Source organism: Bidens hawaiensis, unplaced genomic scaffold (assembly GCF_021521415.1).
Source record: "Bidens hawaiensis isolate Kalapana, Puna unplaced genomic scaffold, B.hawaiensis_p1.1 tig00001093_1, whole genome shotgun sequence".
NCBI lineage: Eukaryota > Viridiplantae > Streptophyta > Magnoliopsida > Asterales > Asteraceae > Bidens > Bidens hawaiensis.
Genome location: NW_027491064.1, coordinates 292,975 through 317,265, shown reverse-complemented (window position 1 = coordinate 317,265; position 24,291 = coordinate 292,975). Strand labels below are relative to the sequence as shown.

Here is a 24,291-nt window from a genome sequence, read left to right as displayed (position 1 = left end):
TCACAAGCCACTCCACTCCACAAGGCACAACATCTGCCGCCTCCTCGTTTGACCCAAGCCATGTCATCCAGATATCAGAACTAAATGCACGTTGAAGGTGCTCTTAGGGTGGGCGGGGGTTTTACTCGTCAGCCCACGAACAAGTGAATACCCAGTACCCCACACTGCCCCTTCTCCGATTATTGATATTGCGAGTAGTAGAATTCACTATGAATTAACATTTAACATCACTTAATATTGATTTCCACATTACTTGTCTTTGAATAATTTTTTTTTCATATCAAATAAGCATAGAGTTTGACTAATTCACTACCCACTTGTTCATTCATTTTCATAATTATAATAAAAAAAATCGTATTTGAATACACATACTGATATTCTTTATTTTCATATTATAATCATTTTAATATATTACAAATGAACCAAATTATTAATCCTTTTCGTATTATAATATGAACATGTGAGTATGATTGATTGAAAAAGAGTTGTAGCCCCACCCATTATACCCTTCTCCCCCAAAGGGAGGGGGGTGGTTCTAAATCTATCACCCATCACACCCAATGTTGGTGTGCCACCTCACCCCACCACATTCAATCAATAGTGATGAAATTTAGTGTGGGTAATGTGATAGTTTTGATATATATATATAGGTTGTTGTGTGTGTCTGATGGGTTTTGTGTGGGGATTCGTGTGCGTGATGGCTATCACGTAAACACTCTCATCACGCGTGATGAGAGGGGTGGCGGCGGTGTTTGTGATGCCGTCACGCGTGATGGTTTCCCATCACGCATCACTACGAGTCCCCTAACACCCGCCTATGCAATGGTGCCTTCCCCCTTTGACGCCTCGTGTAATGGTGTTTAACGCTGGTTGTTGCATGTTGGTGCTGTTTATTACAAGGGCATTCATACTTAATTTGATGATCAAATTAATTAATTAAACATGATATTCCATTTATCAGTTTAATACCGCACCCCCCCCCCCCCCAAGCACATGTGCCATGAATATAACTCGAGATGTAGCATCAAGTTGAAGATAAGAATTGGCAACCACTCAATATCTAAATTTGGACGTTGCTTCCTCGCACCCGACTCTACTCTTGGACCAAGTCAACTAAATGGTCAACGAAATTATCATGTTAAAAGAATAAAAAGTTAAAAACATCACCACAGCTTCATGACAATATATAGCCCTCATAGAACTACAATCTTAATTAGTGTGAGCATGTGATGATGGCTCAACCTAGTGAGGTGCCTTTATTTCATCCGTTTTCCGTTGTCGGTCCTCAGTTCATTGTACCAAAACCACTTGAAATCATAGTCGATAAGTATCCTTGTAGAAACCTTGTTGTCACTGATATTAACCATAGTATCATACTAAAAGTAAAACCATATGACACAAGGTTCCACCGTCAGCGCGTGCTACTTGATGCTAACGACAAACCCATCGTGATGCTACGGCAAAAGGTAACTTTAAATTTTGACGTTTCAAATCTTAGTGACGGGTCCATGGTTTTTTACCAATTGGTTCACATTTCTTTTGTTTGTCAAATTTTCATGACCAAAGGTCATAATTTTTGGGCTAATTGAGTCGGGCGGACGGCTAAAATTAACTGATATCTGATATCTGGACTGCCTCCAAACGTATTAACTAACAATTATGGTCAAGGTTTGATTAAGCATTAAATCGGCTTTGGTTATGGCTAAAGATGTCCCATAATCAAATGTTAACCGAACCGCTGCATTTGTAGTGACGGTTAACCAAATTAATTTTTGAAATATGATGAACGGTCTGACTTTTGAAATAATCAAAATAAAATTGTGATAGAGTGGTTCAGTTTAAATGTGAATTGTGAAGTATTAAATATATATCACATATTTAAGACCCAAAAAGCAAGACTTTTATACTAACTTTTGGTTTAGACCCAAACCATAAAAAAATATTAACTGAAAGCTAAAAGTAGTGAAATGGGAATAAATATATATAAGGAAATTTCTAAATTTTTTTATGCAGAACAGTTTTGACTAATCGAACATGTTGACCTTTTAAGCAAAGGAGCTTAATAAACAAGAAATTTACCACCACACCAACTCTAAAATATTTATGGGTTCATGGAAATTTATCTTTCATTTCTACAAAATTTTTAAATATCACTGGGTTTGCTGGAATTGAGATTGACTATATTTTATTTCTAGCATTTGACTATGCATGGTAGATGGAATGCATTTAGGGGTGATAGTAAAGCAAATTCAGATATAATATTTAGCGCAAAAACCGAACATGTGATCCAGTTCAAGACCAATGTTAGCGTGACACTGACAAACAAAATGGGCGGTAACGACAATTGTGATTTGAGGATCAAAGGAAGCTGGTCGAAGGGAAACTGCACTATTTTTATGGGAGATTCTTCAATAGCTATAGCCCAAGTAGTATTTTTAGTTGTTATTTAGTTTAATAGTAACTCATGCTGAACCTAGCTAATTAATGTGACTAATTCTTGTAGATGCATAAACCAGAGACTTCCAAGTACGCTAAGAGCAAATTCACCGTGACAATTCAAGCTAACATAGACTACGCATGTGTGGTCGCACTTTTGGCAATTCTTGATGCAATGGAGAATCCAGATGCGAAACATGGGTCCGGTGCGGATGCAGTTGTCGGAGGTGTCGTTGATGTTATTGGTGCAGTTTTAACTAATTAACGTCCTAGTCCAGTTAGTTCCATTTTTATTTCACTATTCACGTGCGTGGTCGTCTGTTTGACATGTGTTATATTCTTGTCATGTGTTTTAAAGTTCTTTATATTTGTACTTATACACATATACTTGTAACAAGATTACTTATGTATTGTAGGGCTAATAGTCTATATTATTATTATGATTGTGTATGTATTTATATTTGCTAATATTCGGTGTATTACGTACCTTAGTACGGACGAAATGTAAAGTTGGAGAAATGGGGACCCTATAAAAGGGTCACTTAACCCATTTCTTCACCAACTCTCCACAACTCATTTTGAAATAAAACACTTTCTATTGTTTATACAAACAACAAATAACATTGAAGGTTGTTGTTATAAGTGTTAGAAAACCTGTTCTAACCGGCAACAAAGTCCACCTCTTGATTCATCAATGGGCACTCCTAAGTACCAGGACCACCCCAGCATAACTCACACTTATCAACTTTGGCATTGAGCTCCTTCACCTTTCTAGCTAAACTTTCCAAAGAAGTAGCCACACTAGTGTCCAGATTAACCTGGTGCACACCTCGGGCAGATGGGGTGTACTAGTCACGGAAATGGAATTCCCGTGACGTAGCCTTTTGGCGTATTCTGATTGAGCAAAACGTTCAAACATTCATTGCACTCTATAACATTCTTCCGATCCATCAGATTACCACCCGCATAGTGTCGAAACAAGTTTGTATCTCATAGTTTAGCTAATTGTAAAACTTCTCAACAAGAGCCCATGGAGTGAGACCTATATGTGAACACCGAGATAATAAATTCTGAAAGCGCTCCCATGCCTGATAATAATGTTCATACGGCTCCATGTGAAAGGAGTGGATCTGATCACGAAGATGAGATGCTATAGCAGGCGGGAAGTACTTCTTTATGAATGCTGAACGAAGCGCCTCCCAAGTAGTGAATGTTCATACTGGTTGCGTGCCGAGCCAAAGAGCTGCCTGTCCTGCAAGTGAAAATGGAAATAAATGTAAGAAAATTGCATCTTTAGTAGCACCTTGTAAATTAAAAGTCTTAAGAATGCTGTTGAGCCGGTTAATGTGTGTTGGTGCATTTTCGTCATCACGCCCATGGAATTGGTTAGCTTGGGTGAGAGAGTTCATGACATATGATGGAAGTTGCCATGAATTCGGGTTGTCGATCTCGGGAATAATGATGGACGAATGGTTTCCGGTGAAACCATCGGAAGCTTGCGCGGCTACTGTTCTGTTGTCAGCCATTTGAACGCCTGGTAAACTTTCCGAACTTAACGGTGATGAACTTGACTCTGATGATGATGAACTGCCTTAGACTTCAACGGAGATGAAGGTCCAAGATTATCCAGTGGTGGTCCTTGCGAACGAAAATGTGGCATACATCTGAAAACGCAAGAGGCCAAGTAAGTAGACCGGTAATAAAACTTAAAAATAAAATAAAAATAAACTAAAACTTAATTAGACTCCTACGACTCAAACGAAAATAAAATAAAGCAAATAGCACATATGTGGCAGATAAGTCTAATCGAAGTAAATAACGCAATCGCCAAGAGTCTCCGGCAACTGCGTCAAAAACTTGATGTGCTAAAAGTAGTCAAATAATTATCAACTAAATTATGCTAATCTAGATACTAAGTAATAACTCTAGACTTTTAACTTAACTAAAACTAATAATCGACAAGTGAACCAGTCGACTCTAGTACAACTAAGTAAGTCCGGATATCAAACCCACGAGACTGTTTAAATTACATAAATTAAATGACTATTTATTTATTATTATTAAAGGGGAGGTTTTAAATTAATTAATATTAGACTAATAAAATAACTAATTAAGAAAAGACAAATAAAAAAAACACAAGATAATAATTTGACTGATCAGATGATGATAAAAAACCACCTAGGCTTGAATCCCCTAAGTTGCAGTTATCAATTAATTGGAAACTACTTTTTATGAAGCTGTGATCGTAAAATAGATACTCAAAAGACAACCCGAACAGGACCCCTGACCCTTCTCAAGAAGAAACCTATGGGTTTCTAATAAGTTTTAAGACACACCAGTTTTGTAAATTAAACTCCCTTACGGTTACTAATTAATTATGAAACTGAAAGAGTACCTCTATATTGAAATCCTACCTTACAACATGGAAATCAAAGGTAATTTGATAAATTTAATTGACTAGCTAGACAATATTAATTAATCAAACCTAGACGGACTCCTTACGAAGAACTAAATCTAGCAATCTCAATTAACAAAGATCTAGCAATAAACTATCACCTTACAGCTTTCTAGGTTAGCAGCACACTTTTATTCGTTTGACTAATAATTATATTCCTATGATCTTATTCGAATTCAATCATAAACTAGTCAAAAACACATAGTAGATGACCTAACAAAACCCTATTATATGAAACAATCACTAAGGATTATGTGGAACAATAATATTCATCAAACAAAACCAAGTACACATATGCATCAATCAGATAAAACCAAACTATTTACTGATTCATAAAACCATAACGAAAAGCAAAATCCAAATAAAATCCAACTTTAACAAAGGTTCATCATAAGCCTAGGCAATCTATAACGTTTAGCCTAGCATCTTAAAATCAAACAAAATAATAATAAAAGAAATCATGGTGAAAAAGAATAGAAACGAAAGATTAAAGGCGATAAAACTCGTATTCTTCGATCTTGAACGTAAAGCTCTTCACCGCGTGATTACTTGCCTTCAAAACTGCCAAATAACTCCAAGATAAGCTCTAAGAAACTTCAAATCCGTCTGGTGGCTGAAAGGTATTTTTCGGGTTAAGGTTAAGGATGTACTTATAATGAAGTGGCCCCAAAACTGAACAAATTCGAAAACTTCCTGGAAAACTGGTATGGCCGTGCCGCGCCACCATGTATAGGATAGCTGATCGTGCGGCGCGGCGTGCTTCATAAGGGGTCGGTCTGACTGGTTCTTCTTTCCGGTTCATTTCCTGATGCGTTCCGGCTTCTCGTTTAGGCTTATTTTGACTCATTTTTCGCCATTTTCAACTACGATCAACTTCTGGAACCTACCAAACACAATTAAGTTAGTAGTATACAAATATTAACTAAAAACGAACAAAAACTAATAAAATATTATATAAAATATACAAGGAAAATATATATATTTATCATTATATCATAGGAACATGGAAAAGAAAATTCGAGATATGGTAAATTAGTAATATGGTAATGGGCTATAAACTTTTCTTTCACAATCAGGCCAGATTTGACTGGAAAGTTTTGAAGGAAATAAAGCCCTAACTTCCCTTTCCATTCACTTTTGAACCCTGTTTCTGTCTCAACTCTCCCGTTTTCCCGTCGCAGATCGTCGCTTGTCGGCCTGGCAGCTCACGCTGAGACCGGATGAGAGGAGTCTTTTAGTTCAATATGCACCCAGTTGTCTCAATCATAGCCTTCCTGTCTTTAGCTGCACAGTTTGCTGGTTTCGAACGTGGGAAAGACTCCACCTAACTTCTTTTCTTAAAAAAAAAACTCAAGAATGAAAAAAGAATATTTTTTTTATCTTTTCTTGTCTAAACCCTTAAATAAAAAATCAAAAATGCAGTGTAAGCCTTCTCGACTTTTCCTTATTGGTGAGATTCACTAGTAACCTTGCTTTTTATGCTAATGCATCAACGACGCCTTGGTGCAATAGTAGAGCTTTAATCGACACCATCTTAATCTCCAATTGAAATGATTATCACCTCTCTCTCTTTAAACTTTAAACTGAGCCGTGTACCAGGCTTCGATACCAAATGTTACAATAGAACAACAAAGAAATATAATCAAGAAGCAACCTCCAAACAGTTTTAATGTTATTGATCGAATGAATTGAAATGATAAGTTAACAACTAATTAGCCCTAATACATCTATTAACAAACAACTAACTACCATCTTGACATGTTAAGAAACTCATTAATTAACCAAATTACATAAATTTCCCCCATGATAATAAGATAACACAACATAGCACAACGACGAATTGATTTTTATTAGTTGACTTTCGTTGACTCTGCACTACTATTGACAATTTTCATCTTGTTTCTAATCTCTCGACCCATTAAGTACATATTGTACCAAAATAATAATTAATAGTTCTAAGAATTTATATCTAAATGAATATCCTTTGACCAAGCAATAACATCTACCGATATATATACCTTATGTTCACATTTTCAGTCACAACAACGCATCATATGTGAACCTAAAATGTATCTTAACTACGGACCGCGTTGTCCTAGTTATAGTTGCAATACCACACACTTTTTGGTCCCGGCTTATAATTATTATTCTTTGTCATGACACTCAACCGACCAACCCCTTCCTGTCGTACATTAAATAGGTCACTTTGTGTATTAATCATATATATATGTTATTACAAACGTGAACATAGCTATTAAGTCGACAACATCTAGTACCAAGTTGAAGGTCATGTATAAATATGTAACATGTCAACTACTCACAGGGGTGCAATTAATTTCGAATTGTCAACACTTGGTCCAAGGAAACGAACAGGTCAACCAAGTTATCACCTTAAAAAGTTTTCCACAACCCATGCATGATCTTAAGTAGAACTGTAATCTGATCAGTGACCGATATATGATGGCTCAACCCGGTGATCATGCAGCTGAATCTTCATTTTCTGTGATCGGTCCTCAATTCATTGCACCACATTCACGTGAACTTATAATCGAGAAGTACCTTGGTGGAAGCCTTGTGATCACAGATACTAACCACACAATCTTGCTCAAAGTTAGACCATGTGACACAATCTTCCATCGTCAGCGGTTGCTGGTTGACGCCAAAGATGCACCCATTGTGATGCTCAGGGAGAAGGTAACTAAAGTTTTTTATTTTCTTACTTTTTTAGTCTTGCCATATTGAATGGACTATATTAAATTTTGTTTCTAGATGATGAGTGTGCACAAACAGTGGGTTGCGTTTAGGGGTGAAAGTATAGCCGATTCAGACATGATATTTAGAACAAAAAAAGAACATATGATCCAGTTTAAGACCCATGTAATCAGCGTGTTATTGGCTGACAACGATGATTGTGGTTTGAAGATCGAAGGGAGCTGGAAGAAGAGAAACTACACCATTGGAGATTCTTCAACACCAATACTAGCCCAAGTAAGTTTTCTACTTTTTAATAGTAATTTCGGCGGACCAAGGATTTATTTTAATTTGGGGCGATCCGGGTTTAATCAAAATTTTATGGGTAGTGATTGGGATTTTTGGGTATAAATAACATTAAATAAAAAATTTATGGATTGCAACTTTTGGCTACATGTAAGTATACATTTCACTAGTTCATTCACTTAATACTTAACTAAACCACATCCGTCACTTATTATTTGTAGATGCATGAACCGCAAACTTTGAGGAAAATGAAGTCCGGTGAGGACAAATTCATGGTGACGATTCAACCTAACATGGACTACGCATTTGTGGTTGCACTTTTTGCAATTGTTAATGCGATGGAAATTGACATTGATAAGAAACAATGTTCTAAAATTGCTATTAGACTGGGATTCAAGCGATTAAAGCCATGAATGTTGGCGTAGTTTTACTTTAAGAGCAATTCCTGGAGCTGTTGAACTTAAGTTCCCAGGTGTTTGCAGTCTATAATAATTTTTATATTCGGTGTTTTTTTTTCCTTCACCAAGCTAGCAATTGAATATTGTAGCATTCCATATCTTGTATTTCAAATTGTTATTAAATGACATAATTTTAATATTTAAAGAAACATGTTTTTTTTTTCTTGAGAGAAAATTCACTGATGAATTTAATAGAAAGCGGATTACCTATTGTATTAGTCCCTATGACAATTAGCTATTGACTTCGTCTTTCATTTTTTTTTTCAAAATTAATTTGCGTTTCTAACCCTAAACTTCGATAGAGTACGTTATCATACGACCCCTATGAACTTTAATATATAATACTTTTTCTTTAAAAAAACTATGCATCTACCCGTTTTTTTATTTAACTAGGAGTGCAATATATATATATATATATATATATATATATATATATATATATATATATATATATATATATATATAAACGAAAACCCAAAAATCCTAGGTGTCGCGATGTGGTCGCTCTCCCTTTTTTGGAGTCACCAGATTTGCTTGATTTTTAAATGGAGACTTCTCATGCATTTGACCCTAATTCACGGGAATGTATGAGTCATATCAAACCCACATATTTGTTAAACGGGTTACAACATCTCATTAAATTAAAAACTAATATCACAAAATATTTGATATAAAATCCTATAAAGTAGGGATATACTAAAAATTAATATATGATTTATTTAAAAAAAGATATATTTTATTTATAATTAAAAAATCAATTTGTAGTAAAAAAAATAAACGGGTCTTTGGTCTCATGAAACTCATATATCTTTTAAACCGGGTTATAATGTTTCATTTATTTGTGAAACAATTTATCATCAACCATAAGTATATTATTAACTTTCATACAATAAAGAAAATAAAAATTCATAAAACAGATAAATATTAGAAAAAATAATATAAAACAACCCCTGTAATACGGGGGATAAAAACTAGTATATATATATATATATATATATATATATATATATTCTACTTACGGGCTAAAAACTTATGAGCAAAGCTAAAAGAATGAAAACATATGCATTTAGGTCAATCTAATTCGAAACAATACATAAAGAAATTAAAATGTATAGCTGGGAAGGCTGGAACTTGCTTGGTTGGCTGATATTCCTAATATTATCACCAGGGGTTTCATTATCCCCAAAGTCGAAGGCGTCAATTCAAAGGAGTCACACATCAATTGTAGAGAATCACATTATCAATTGAAAAGGCAGACTAACATGGTGCAAACAGAAGAAAGTGAAGTGGAGTTCTGGCATGAACACAACACGTGGTGTTAAAGCAAAGACGCAGATGGAAATATGGGATTGGAACTCATTTGGAAGCAGTGGGTTAGGTAGTGGCAAAAATTACAAAACCCAGTGTTTATAACTCACAATGTAGTTCGTACAACCTATTATGCAATACAATCTTTGAAGTTGTTATATTATATATATATATATATATATAAAACAAGTGTTATATCTGGAACGTTGCGCCGGGCAGGTTGGTAAAACCAGGCGATGATAAACACAAACGTTGTCGGTCCCGAGCGTTAAGACGGTAAAAGCAAATTCGGTCGGTTTCGGTTAAGTGCGTTATGATACTGGAACTAAAAACCAGAGCCGGCTCCGAAAATTGAAAAAAATAATTGGGCCGAAGACGAAAAATATTTTGGGCCTAAAGTAAATAAAGAGTATTTTGTTGGGTTTAAACAATTTAATTTTTGAATTAGCTTTCTTGGTTATGATTTAGGTTGTTTAAAAAACTAATGTATAAATATAGGCTAAAACATGTTTCAAATGAGGCTAGAACCCACAACTTTTGGGTTGGGAGTCATACCTCTTTGCCACTAAATCAAGTTAGTTGTTTTGTAATTGTGTTAAAACATTAAATATAGATATAGTTTTTCATCAAAATACAAATAATTTAAAAAAAAAAAAAATCCGGGCCTAGCGGGTAGTCTGGCCTATGACCGTCGACTACCTTGCCGTCGACTACCTTGCCATATGTGGCCGGCCTTGCTAAAAACCAAAAATAAAACAAAAACATATACAGTTTGAGTTGGATCAATTGAGTGGCGTCAGTCGGTAGCACTCGGGCATTGGGAAGATTCGAACATTGTCGATCCCGAAAGTTGAGGCGGTGAGTCTACGCAAATTTGACTGATTTCCTTCACATTGTTTACGGTACCAAAATTAAAACCAAATGCAGTGAGTCTACACAAATTCGTTCGATTTTCGTTATGTCTGTCACGGACCAGAACTAAAACAAAAAAAAAATATAAAATTAAAGAAACAATACGGTGCCGTTAATGACCCAATTAGCACTTACCGGAACGAAAGTTTGTAATTATTATATATAATAATAATAATGACATAGAAAGCGGATTACCTAAAATTGACATAGCGGATTACCTAAAATGATATTTAAAGAAACTTGTTTTTTTTTTGTCGAGAGAAAATTCACTGATGAATTTAATAGAAAGCGGATTACCTAATTTATTGTATTAGTCCACATGACAATTAGCTATTGACTATTGTTTTTCATTTTTTTAAATTAATTTGCGTTTCTAACCCTAAACTTTGATAGAGTACGTTCTCATATGACCTCACCCCTAAACTTACCCCTAAACTTTAATAATACCTTTCCTTTAAACAATTATGTATCTATCAGGCATTTTAATTTAACTAGCAGTGCAATATATTGATATATATATATATATATATATATATTCTATTTACTTGCTAACAACTTTGTGATTGTATATCACTAATACCATGTGTAGTTGACGGAGGGTGAGGGTTAACTAACAAAAAGTATTGCTACATCAGTGCCACGTAGACGGATGAGCATTCACTAGCTTAACCATCAAACGCGTATAAAGATTTAATGGAGTTATTTAATTAAAAAAAATCAAATATGTGGTAAGTGTGATTGGTTGAAAAATGTTATGACCAAGTCAACTAATTGCTCAATGAAGCTATCATGTTATAAGAATAAAAGTCTCACCACAGCTTCCGGACAATATATATATGCCATCATAGAACTACAATCTTAGTGTTAGTTTGTGATGATGGCTCAACCTAGTGATGAACCTTTATTTCCTCCATTTTCCGTTGTCGGTCCTCAGTTCGTCGTACCAAAACCACTTGAAATCATAGTCGATAAGTATCCTTGTAGAAACCTTGTTATCACTGATATTAACCATAGTATCATACTAAAAGTAAGACCATGTGACACAAGTTTCCACCGTCAGAGTGTGCTACTTGATGGTAACGGCAAACCCATCATGATGCTACGGAAAAAGGTAACTTTACATTTCGACGTTTCAAATCCTTTGTGACCGATGCATATATATAATACAAGTTTAGTTGTTCGATAAAAAAAAACCGGGGGAGGGGGGTGTAGAGAGAAATCGAACCTATTGACCTTACAAGCAAAGGAGCTTAATGAACAAGAAATTTACCACCACACCAACTCTAAAATATTTATGGGTTCACTGGAAATTTTTTATTTCATTTCTACAAAATATTTAACTATCATTCGGTTTGTGTGAACCGGTGGATCCGCCCCTGCTAGTTGTTCTCTGGTTTGCTTTTAAGCTTTGCTGCTGAAGTCCACATTGAGATATACCAACTTTAAAATTTTTATATGGCTTCACTGAAATTGAGATTGACTATAATTTATTTCTAGTATTTGACTATGCATGGTACATGGAATGCATTTAGGGGTGATAGCAAAGCAGATTCAGATATAATATTTAGCGCAAAAACCGAAAATGTGATCCAGTTCAAGACCAATGTTAGCGTGACACTGGCAAACAAAATGAGTAGCAACGATGATTGTGATTTGAGAATCAAAGGAAGCTGGTCGAAGGGAAACTGCACTATTTATATGAGAGATTCTTCAACAGCTATAGCCCAAGTAGCATTTCTAGTTGTTACTGAGTTTAGTAACTCATACCGAAACTAATTAATAATGTGATTAATTCTTGTAGATGCATAAACTAGAAACTTCCAAATACGCTAAGAACAAATTCACCGTGACAATTCAAGCTAACATGGACTATGCATGTGTGGTTGCACTTTTGGCAATTGTTGATGCAATGGAGAACCCAGATGTGAAACATGGGTCTGTTGCGGATGCAGCTGCCGGAGGTGTCGTTGATGTTGTTGGTGCAGCTTTAACGTCCTAGTCAAGTTACTTCCATTTTTTATTCACGGTTCACGTGTGGTCGTCTATTAGACAAGTGTTATACTCTTGTCATTTGTATTAAAGTTCTTTATGTAAGAATAAATATATGGATATGTATATTTATATAATCATTTATATAATAATAGATCAAGATTAATTAATTATACTTTATTATTATATTAGCTAAGTAATTGTTGATGGACCAAATTACCCTTTCTTGCTAATCAATGATTTTCCTTTGAATGTATATAAGTATATGGTGAAGCTAATTAACATCATACAACATAACCCTAAACCTGACTTAGAAATTCGTCATCCTCTCTCCCTTTATATTATTCGGTTTCGCAAGAACCTTAATCCCATCACTAATATACATTCTAAAGGGGAACTCGACAAAGCTTACTATCATTTTGTCTGGATCTTTCTCATTAGCCGTGGCTTCTCTCTCTGTTGTGACATGTATGTTTTAGTTATAGGTTTATCATAATATTCATGTTTTCTATTAAATACATGAAGAACTGATCAACATATAGTATCTGAGCGGTGTTGATTAATTAGTTCTTCATGTCTTCCATTAACTCATGATCTAACCTGAAGACATGGACTAAAACTTGATAAACCCTAAGATGATTTTCGGTTTTTTATTAATTCGTTTTATTTATTATATTTTTATTATTAAAATCCGAATACAAACAAAACCTAACAATTTTTTCGGTTTTTAAAAATCCGTATCTGATATAAACCTAAAGTATTCAAAATCTGGTAAATTAATGATGTTTTTCGTGTTCATCACAGTTTTTCGAAAATCTCATATAATCTGTTCAAGATCTGGATTGTTATAATGTTTTCACAAAATCTTTGATTGAAATTTATCCCAAGATATTTCGAATTCTGGAAAAATTAAATATAGGAATTGTTACGAAAATAATCAAATCTTGGATAAATAAACAATCCCTATGAATTCAGTTGAAACATTAAGTAACTGTTTATGGACTTATGGATGTATGCGCTTATGGTTAAAATAGTTTCCGGAAAACACATCAAACCATAAAACTCAAATTCCCGAGATTAAAATTTATTCTTTTCGTGAACAGTTCGATTCACGCTAATAGTTGGTTTGCTATTAACTGAATCAATGTTTTGTAAATACTTTAAATATAAACATACATATTAATTGAATTTTACAAAACATAGAGAAAACTTAACTTGAATGAATGATGATGTACACTTCTGTCCAAAGGTGATGTGTTATATCTAACATATCATTTAAGTCTAAATACAAGCCGTGTTAGTAACATGATTTAAATGTATCACTTCTACCCAAATGTGGTGTGATACATCTATATCAAGCAAAACTAACTCATGCATATTTAAAATGGTTGTCTCACTTCTATTCAAAGGTGATGTGTTACAATTTTTTTGCGCATATACTTAAATAAAATGTAATTTTGCCCAAAGGTGATTTATTTTTATTTAAGTAGATTTTTTTAAATTATTATTCTATTATTTTGAGGTTAATAATAGACATTTATTATCACAGCTTCATAATGTAAATGGTTCTTATCTATGCTTGCTTTAGTTTAATTTTCCCCTAGATCACTCTTAGTTTCTTTTAGTTTAGTATCTTAATATTCTCATATAAATTCCAATAACAGCTCCGAATGGTGGAATCACATCATTAACTGGAGATAACTTTGATGTCTGAAGGAGTCTTTTATGCTTAATCTCTCCTTCCCGAATTTCGACTTTGCTCTAATCGAGGATGAACCTCTAGCACTAACTGATGAAAGCATTCATTCTCAGCACTTATTGTTCGAAAAATGAAAGAGATGCAACTGCATGCCTCTAATGCTTATGAAAATCTCCGTTAGCATGCCAGTAAGAGGATCCATTCCAGACTCTAAATGCTAAAACATATCTGGCTTTTGTGGAGGAACAATTCAAAGGTACGTCTAAGGCGCATGCTAGTACTTTTATTCTCAAGCTGGTGACTACTAAGTACGATGGAAGGAGTGGCATTCGTGGGAAAATTATGATGATGAACGACATGGCCCATAAGCTGAAGGGATTAGACATGGAGATCAGTGATGGTTTTCTGGTGCACTTCATCATGACCTCTTTTCCAGCTGCCTACGAAGCTTTCAAGATCAATTACAACACCTAGAAGGACAAATGAACTACAAGTGAGCTGATTGTTATGTGTGTGCAAGAGGAAGAGCGTGTGAATATGGATAAACATGAAGTTGCTTACCTTGCCACCAGTTCCAAGAAGAGGAAGAACAATAATCCAAGAAAGTAGTTTGTTAAAGTTCAGAAGACTAATACAGGTGCTTCATCCAGCTCTCAGAACTCCACTGGAAACCCTTTCTGCAATTTCTGTAAGAAGTACATTCATAAGCAGAATGACTGCTCAGACTTTAAGGAGCGGCTGGCTAAGAAAGGTAATGATAATGATCTCTATATGATACTTGAGTCCTATAATTTAACTGTACCTGCTAATACATGGTGGTTTGATTCTGGTTCTACGGTTCATGTGATGAATTCTACTCAGGGATTCCTTTCAATCCAGAAGCTGGAAAGAAACCAAAGAACACTAAAACTAGGGAATGATAAAGAACTTGAAGTTAAGGCTGTGGGAGCTTTACAATTAATATGAAAACTGGTTTATGTATTAAACTTTAGGATACCATATATATTCCTGAGATTACTCGGAATCTTGTATCAGGACCAAAGTTAGACATGGACGGTATTGATGTTTCTCATGGTCATAGCAAACTTACTATTTCTTTTAATTTTCAAGTGTTTGGTTATGGCTTTTTGGATGGTGGTCTTTATAGATTAGAACTAGATGATAACTTTTCTAAATATTTGTTGTCATGTAATATTAACGAATCACTCACAAAGATTAAAGAGAAACGAGACTTAGAGACTTCTTCTTCTCTGTTGTGGCATCAACGTTTAGGCTACATCTCACGAGACCGGTTAGCCCAACTCGTGAAGAATGAAGTCTTACCACATCTCAATTTCACCGATTTTGGAAAATGTGTCAAATGCCTTAAAGGCAAAATGACATCAGCAAATAAGAAAGGCGCCATTAGGAGTTCTAATTTATTAGAACACATTCATACTGATATTAGTTGTCCTTACCCCATTGCTGGCATAACTGGACATACTTCATTTATCACTTTCATTGATGATTATTCCCACTATATGGACCAGTATCTCATTAAGGAAAAATCTGAATCTGTTACAACTTTTAAAGATTATAAAATTGAAGTTGAAAAACAATTAGATCGTCAAATAAAAATTTTCAGATCAGCTAGACGAGATGAATATTATGGAAGACATACTGATGTGGGTCAGGCCCCTGGTCCATTTTTATGAGTTTCGTAAGGGCCATGGGATCGTGAACCAATAAACCATGTCAGGTACTCCTCAGCAAAATGGTGTCGCTGAACGGAGAACTCGAAACCTCATGGATATGGTACGCAGTATGTTAGCCAACACTAATTTACCTCTATTATCTGGACTGAAGCCTTAAAAGCAGCCGTTCATATACTCAATAGAGTTCATTCTAAGTCTGTCCCTAAAACTCCTTATGAACTTTGGATAGGAAGGAAACCAAGTCTTAATTATATGAAAGTATGGGGCTGTATTGTTGAAGCAAAACTTTATAACCCTTTCCTATAGAAACTTGACCCTAAAACTGTTACCTGATTCTTTATCGGTTATCCTAAAAATTCAAAGGATTATCGTTTCTATTGTCCTTCCCATGTCACTCGTATTGTAGAAACCAAGCGTGTCGTGTTCCTGGAGGATTACAAGATCAGTGGGAGCAGCACTAACCCTTATGAAGAATTGCAAGAAATACAAGATGCGGGGGGAAAGACTCGTCGATTATCGTAACTCCGGCTATTCCTCTTGTACCCATGCAATTGAACCTACTGCACCAATTTCTCCACACTCAGATGCCGTTATAACATAAAATAAAGGCACATCAAACACTCAAAACCAAGACAATGCTGAACCCGCTAATCAACTAGAAGGTCATCCAGGTCCAGAAGACCTACTAATTTTGATGATTATGTCACCCACCTAACTGATGCTGACCCCGAAAAGCTTAATGATCCTACCTCTTATAACGAAGCCATAAGCAGTGATCAGTCTTCTGAATGGAATAATGCGATAATTGATGAGCTTGAATCCATGAGGAAAAATGACGTTTGGGATTTGGTAGAATTTCCCAACAGTGTCAAACTCGTATGACGTAAATGGGTGTTCAAAACAAAACTTGATCCAAATGGGAACGTTGAACGCTATAAAGCGAGATTGGTTGCAAAGGGCTACACTCAGAAAGAGGAAAATTGACTATCAAGAGACTTTTTCACCTGTCTCTCGAAAAGATTCATTAAGGATCGTTATGGCCTTGGTAGCTCATTTTGATTTATAGCTGCATCAGATGGACGTGAAAACCGCTTTCGACAATTTAGACAAAGAAGTGTACATGAAGAAACTTGAAGGTCAATAACATCTAGTCTTTAAGCTCAAGAAGTCAATATACGAGTTAAAACAAGCATCGTGTCAATGGTACCTAAAGTTTGATGAAGTCATAAATAAACAAGGTTTTGCAAAGAATCAAGTGGATCAATGCACCTACCTCAAGATGAGTGGGAGCAAGTTTACTATACCTGTCCATTAAGTAGATGCTATATTATTGGCAAGTAATAGTTTAGACATGTTGTACGAGTCGAAGCGATTACTCTCGCATAACTTCGACATAAAGGATCTCAGAGATGCTTCTTATGTTATTGGCATCGAAATTCACCGAAACAGACACAAAGGGATCTTAGGATTATCTTAAAGGGCCTACATTGATCACTTTAAACACATAACCAATTATAGATCTACCTTTATCAAGGTCTTTAGCATAGTCTGAGTCAACAAAGCCTTCAACAAGACTTTGACTCTCCCCCACCTCTTTCCCAAACAACAAACCATAGTCTTTAGTGCCTTTTAAGTACCTGAGAATCCACTTAACAGCTTCCCAATGGGCTTTACCAGGAGTTGACAAAAATCTGCTCACCAGACTAACTGCATACCCTAAGTCAGGCCTAGTGCAGACCATTAAGTACATAAGGCTACCAACCACATTAGCATAGGGTACCTTTCCCATATACTCAATATCTTCTTCTGTCTGTGGTGCATCTTGCATTGACAATCTGAAATGTGCTGCAATAGGGGTTGACACAACTTTGCAGTCGTTATTATTCATACTATAAGCCTTCAATATCTTTTCTGTATATTGAGTTTGAGTGAGTTTAAGCTGCTTTAGCTTTCTATCCCTTTGTATTTCCATTCCCAATATCTTTTTGGCTTCCCCTAATTCTTTCATTTCAAATTCTAACATCAGCAACCTCTTGGTCTCTTCAATAACCATTTTATCTTTACATGCTATAAGCATATCATCTACATATAGCAACAGATAGATAAAATTTCTAGGACTCCATTCTCTATAGTAAACACAACTATCATAAAAACTTCTTAAAAAACCATGAGTAACCATAAACTCATCAAATCTTTTGTACCACTGCCTTGGGGACTGTTTTAGTCCATATAAAGACTTCTTCAACAGACACACTTTATCTTTATTCCCCTGTTCAATAAACCCCAATGGCTGTGCCATGTATATTTCCTCATCCAAATAACCATGTAAAAAGGTAGTTTTTACATCCAATTGTTCAAGCTCAAAATCACATGCCGCAGTGATTGAAAAAATTACCCTTATTGATGTATGCTTAACAACTGGTGAGAAAATTTCATCATAATCAATACCTGCCCTTTGAGTGAAACCTTTAGCAACTAACCTTGCTTTGAATCTTGGACCTTCATCTCCTGGCATTCCATCTTTGACCTTATATATCCATTTACAAGCAACCAGTTTTTGATCCTTGGGCTTATCTACCGGTTCCAATGAAGCCATCTCTTCTTCCATAGCCTTACACCACTTGTCTCTATCTTTGGAATTCACTGCTTCATTGTAGGTCAAAGGTTCATACAAGCTTTCATGCTCTGCTACAGTGAAAGCTACTGCAGAGATATCTTCACCACTTCTGAACCTGATAGGTTTCACTATCTCTATCCTTGGTCTATCTCTTACCAGATTATACCCTGATGAAGATGTACCAGAAGTTTCCTCATTTACTCATGTTTCTTCATCATCATTATTGTCCACACTTGGCTCCACCTCAGCTTGCATACCCTTATGAACCACACTACTTCTCAGTTCACCACTTTTATAAAGATTTATCACATCTTTATACAACACACTTTCATTAAAGTCAACACTTCTGCTAACAATAACCTTGGGACTAACATTCCCTAGCCTCCACAACCTATAGCCTTTAACTCCATCAGGATATCCCAAAAATATGCACTTTTGTGCCCTCGGATCCAACTTGTCCTGGCTTATATGAGAATATGTCAAAGACCAACTAATCTTAAATGACTACAATCAGGCTTTTCTCCTGTCCACACTTCCATAGGTGATTTCATTTCAATCACCCTTGAAGGTGATCTGTTAATGAGATATGCTGCAGTATTGACTAATTCTCCCCAAAAACACTTTGGCATTCCAGCGTTCAATCTCATACACCTTAGTCTTTCTAATAAAGTTCTATTCATTCTTTTTGCCAATCCATTTTGTTGGGGTGTACCAGGTATTGTTAAGTGCCTCCCAATACCATTTTCTTTATAAAATTGATCAAACTCATTATTACAAAACTCCAGACCATTGTTAGTTCTTAATCTCTTGATTTTCCTTTCAGTTTGATTTTCTACCAAAATCTTCCATTCTTTGAACTTTAGAAATGCATCACTCTTATGTTTTAAGACAAAAACCCACACTCTTCTTGAAAAATCATCAATAATGTATAAGAAATACCTTGCACCTCCTAAGGTTTCTACCTTAGCAAGACCCCATAGATATGTATGAACATAATCTAAAATCTCTTTAGTAACATGTTTTCCTACCCCCAAACTGAACTCTCTTTTTCTTTCCAAGAACACAGGTTTCACAAAATCCTACATCATTCATTTTGAACTCACCAATGATCTGTTGCTTCCTAAGCTCTACAAGACCTTGTTCACCTAAGTGCCCAAATATTTTATGCCATAATAATGCACTATCAATCTTAGAGACTGCAACTGATGCAGCCCCTTGTACAACTTTCCCATCTAACACATAGGTATTATTCCCCTTTCTGGTCCTGTCAGAATTACCAAACTACCCTTAATCACTTTGGCTTTGCCATTTTTAAGACTTATTTGATAACCTGATTTTTCAAAGGTTCCTAAGGACATTAGACTTCTTGTAAGGCTTGGAATGTACCTTACATCACACACATCTAACTCACTTCCATTGTTCATTTTAAAAGAAACAGAACCAATACCAGCTATCTTGCAGGATCTATCATCTCCAAGTTTGACTTCTCCAAGATTCTCACATCTAAGATCTTTAAAGAAGGACTTGACTGGTGACATATGAAAAGAACACACAGAATCAAGAATCCATTCTTCTCTACCATCACTACTTGAGACATTCATAACATCTGCACTTTCATATCCATCAGATGCCCCATCTTTTGCATTCTGATATTTAGAATAGTTTGTTTCTTCACCTTTCTTTTTCTTTAACTCTGGACAATCTCTTTTTAGATGTTTCTCAGAATTGCACACATAACATTTTCTTTTAACTTTAGACTTAGATCTTGTACCTTTTGATTTAGAAAAGTTTCTTTGATCAGATCTCCCTCTTACCACTAACCATCTCCACCTTCTTCCTTTGGATCACCTCTTTTCTTCAATTCTTTTGAATTTAAAGCGGTTAACACCTCCTCCATAGTTAGAGTTTCTCGGGCATACATCATAGTATCCACAAAATTCTCAAACGAAGGTGGAAGTGATGATAAGAAAATGATTGCCTGATCTTCATCTTCTAATTCAACCTCTATATTTTCAAGATCCAACACTAACTTGTTAAATTCATCTGTGTGCTCTTCTAGTGACTTCCCAGGCCCATTTGAAAAGTATACAGCCTCTTCTTTAGATATAACCGATTACAGAGTTTCAAGTTTTGACCAAACTCCGGCTGCCGTCAATTCTTTGGAAACCTCCCGGAGAACACGATCACCTAGACTCAGAATAATCGCACTATGTGCCTTCTCTAGGATATCCTTCTTTTCTTTGTCTGACAACCCCTCCGGCATGTTAGGCTCACCCAATAACGCATCAGAGATCCCCTGATGAACGAGCAGGGCTCTCATCTTCACTCTCCATAACGAGAAATCATTCTTGCCATCGAATTTCTCTAATTTGAACTTTGTAGACACCATCTTGATCTTCGATTTCGTCTCTCTCTGATCGAACACACAAATTCTTTGATGTGGTCTTAATTATATATCTTTTTATATTAATATTTCCTACAAATTGAATAGCTTTTTGAGCTAGTTACTATTTAATATTACTCCTAAATAATACATTATTAAATTTTAAAGATTTCGAAAGAAAATAAGCTAAAACGATTTAATCTATCGTAATAAAAAGTATATATAAATGCTAGTAATTGTTGAGCATTGAAACTTCAACCCATAATTATATGATATTTTTTACAACTAAACTGAACTAAATTCAAACAACTTATATTAATAAAGAATAAAAACAAAAGTGTAAGAATAGTAAATGCGACCACGTTGAATTGATCAGTTGATAAATTATCTTATATAAAGTGTGGTTGAATTAATATGACGTCAACTTATTTATTTCGTTGAATTATTATGCACATGAAGTTGAGTGTCACTTTTTAACTACATAATTAATTCAATATTTTTTAAGGAATCGAGTTATTGTCTGGCCCACAAGCAGTTCAATTTAACAACCCAACACTTGAAGATTGGAGCAGTCCATGAGACGCAACAACCCAGTGAGGAAGCCACGTGAGTTTTTGGAGGGCTCAAGAGACTAAATTAAAAAACCCTACAGAGATAGAAGTGGACGGTGAACAGGGGCTGCGCGTGTGGTGCGATCAATAATAAAAAAAGCAAAGAAATCAAGCTCGCAAGCTGCTGAATCAATAAAGTCCACGACACTTTCAAGAAAAAGAGAATTAAAACAAAGAAGCAGGCAGGCAGGCAGGTGAATTAATTTAAGCTAGCAGGCTGCTCAATTAATTTAACCAGGCTAGTAGCTCAACTATTATTAATATCTTTTACGATGAACCATATTAATTGTTTTATCTTTGTTTCATCTATTATTATGGTTGGCTAAACTTGTTATACTGCCTGGGTTTGGATGAAAACTTTTTAGACTCGTATTATTTTCAGTTTTGGATTTATTATTGATTAGTTCATGTTTTGGTAAAGTTTTTATTTTATTTGGTTGTGATGCATATGCGTATTTGGTATTAATTTATTATCAGTTTTTGTTCCATATGCGTCTTTGTGAACGTCTTTCATGTATGGATGCATATTAGGTTGTTTACTGTGTGTTTACAACTAGTTTATGGTTTATTGTTAACGTATTCCATAGGAACGGTAATTGAGAGTTTAGAGATACCTTATATTCTGTCACTTGAGAGACCGAGAGGTAATTAAGTGTCGTCTGTTTTGGTCTTTTGTGCCTTTGGGTAGTGATTGCACGGGATTGAGTTACCCTAGACTTCTTTAGATTCTTACAGATCCGAGTTATAACCGTATTAAATAAAAATACCCCTTTACGCCTTAGGGTGTTTTGTGATTAGAGAGACCGGGAGGTGATTTAATCTTTGGGTACCTTAGCATATTTAGGTAAGGTGAGACCGGAGGTGATCCGAACCATTTAACCGTTGAGCTTTACATGATATTTAGGATTCTTAGGTATTGTTGGTGAGACCGGGAGGTGATCTAGCGTACTTTAGTTATTCCTTAAGTTTCATATTTTTAGAATATGGTACCAATCATAAATCCAATTCTGAGAGTTTACGAGTTGACTAGTAGGATTCCTTGCCTAGGCAGTTGTTCCCCTTATTTGAGTTCTAAACCGTTTGTTCGTGTCTAGTTTCCCCTTTAAGTATTATTTTATTAATATTTAATAATAAAAAAAGACAAAAATCAATAAAATCAATTTATTTAAGTTATTAGTCAGAGTCTAGTTTAGGTGTCGCTAGTGTCCTTTGGGTTCGATATCCGGACTTCATTAGGCTATACTGCAGTCGATAGGTACACTTGCCTGTCTAGTGGTCTAGCATTAGGAGAGTCAAGGTTTATAAATTTAAAACTAGAGTGTCTAGGTTAGGTTAGGGTTTCAATACACCGCGTTTTCGCACATCATTCTTCAACTCGGGCCACACCAAGCTCTGATACCATTTGTTGTAAAACACGAAGAATTGGTACAATCAATATACGAAATCAAACGATTACTATTACGGATCAATTAACCAAAATGATTACAAAAGGAGAATACGAACGTATTACAGTACACAAGAAAAGTAATTGAATGAAATGAAAACCTAACCCCCAATTTGTTAGTTAATTAGTTATTTACTAATCAACTCAGAAAGTTACACTTTTACCCCCTGAAGAATCAACCATTTAACAAATGAGACCCAAACTATCTAACCTCCTGAGAAATGACCAAACAGCCCCTGAACATATTGACTTATCAGATTGACTTTAATCTCTAACAGGAAAAATTAAAGTGAATCTCTATATTTATGGATATACTATTCATCACCCAAATTTGATCAACGAATTGCATAATTAGACATAAATATATTAGTTAAATTATAAACGAACAAATAATATGATATATAATATAGATAGGATGAGGATTGAGAAATTAATGGCTTTTGAAAAATGATAAATAAATTTAAGAAATAGTGCTTTTTAGTTAGACTATTATAAATGTGGACACGGAATGAGATGCGAATACTTTAATACCTAATCTTGCAATTGCGAGGAATTAAACAAACACCATTTTAGAGGCAAACATCATATAACTAGACTACTAGGTCCTCATTGTTAATAACTTATTACTTTCAATTTGACTGTAAAATGTTAGAATTTGCCATAAAACCTGCCTATTTTAACTTTAAAAGATATTCTATAAGAGCATCTACAACAAGCCACATCCCCTAAGGTTTGAGTGATGTGGCAAGGAAGCAAACTTGATGTGGAAATAATCTATCATTGTGGTGCCAAGTTCATGAACTAAAGTCCATGGCTATAAATATGCTGCAAACTTGCATAGTGGTCCCTCCCCTCTTATACACACACATACTATATATGCATATACATATATAATATTTTAAATAAGGTTTGTGGAGGTTTGTTGTTGTGTAAGAAAGTTGGGGTTTTTAAAATAAGTTTGGAATCTGATGTGGCGATGATGTGTCGGTTTGTACGAGTTTGTTGTTGTGGATGCTCTAATATCATATTTTTCTCCCAAAACGTTTATAAACACTTTCTTTTTTTTTTTTCAGAAAAAAATGGAATTTTAATACTCACGCCATGGCTTATTGGCCAATAATAACTAATATTTACAATTTGACCAATAATAATACTAACTTTAATTCATTTATGTTGCCAAGGGCAATACCATTAGCATAATTATCATATAGATCAATAGATGTTACACCAAAATTACATTTAATTAATTATACTCGTTTTCGCTAGTATGTTTCTTCATTTCCTTCGT

General features: G+C 35.1%; 3 protein-coding genes across 3 annotated transcripts; all 3 read left to right on the top strand.

Annotated features, from left to right (window-relative positions):
* Nucleotides 1-1,207: 1,207 nt before the first annotated feature.
* Nucleotides 1,208-2,798, top strand: LOC143559545 (protein LURP-one-related 10-like). The gene is made up of 3 exons (XM_077048085.1): nucleotides 1,208-1,466; nucleotides 2,196-2,426; nucleotides 2,504-2,798. Exons 1-3 carry the CDS (start codon nucleotides 1,230-1,232, stop codon nucleotides 2,699-2,701), a joined length of 666 nt encoding a protein of 221 aa, XP_076904200.1. The 5' UTR covers nucleotides 1,208-1,229; the 3' UTR covers nucleotides 2,702-2,798.
* A 4,197-nt stretch (nucleotides 2,799-6,995) lies between these two features.
* Nucleotides 6,996-8,399, top strand: LOC143559535 (protein LURP-one-related 10-like). Its single transcript, XM_077048076.1, has 3 exons — nucleotides 6,996-7,585; nucleotides 7,661-7,879; nucleotides 8,110-8,399. Exons 1-3 carry the CDS (start codon nucleotides 7,349-7,351, stop codon nucleotides 8,299-8,301), a joined length of 648 nt encoding a protein of 215 aa, XP_076904191.1. The 5' UTR covers nucleotides 6,996-7,348; the 3' UTR covers nucleotides 8,302-8,399.
* A 3,041-nt stretch (nucleotides 8,400-11,440) lies between these two features.
* Nucleotides 11,441-12,565, top strand: LOC143559713 (protein LURP-one-related 15-like). Its single transcript, XM_077048207.1, has 3 exons — nucleotides 11,441-11,677; nucleotides 12,064-12,294; nucleotides 12,368-12,565. The coding sequence occupies exons 1-3, from the start codon at nucleotides 11,441-11,443 to the stop codon at nucleotides 12,563-12,565; spliced, it is 666 nt and encodes a 221-aa protein (XP_076904322.1).
* The last annotated feature ends 11,726 nt before the right edge of the window (nucleotides 12,566-24,291 follow it).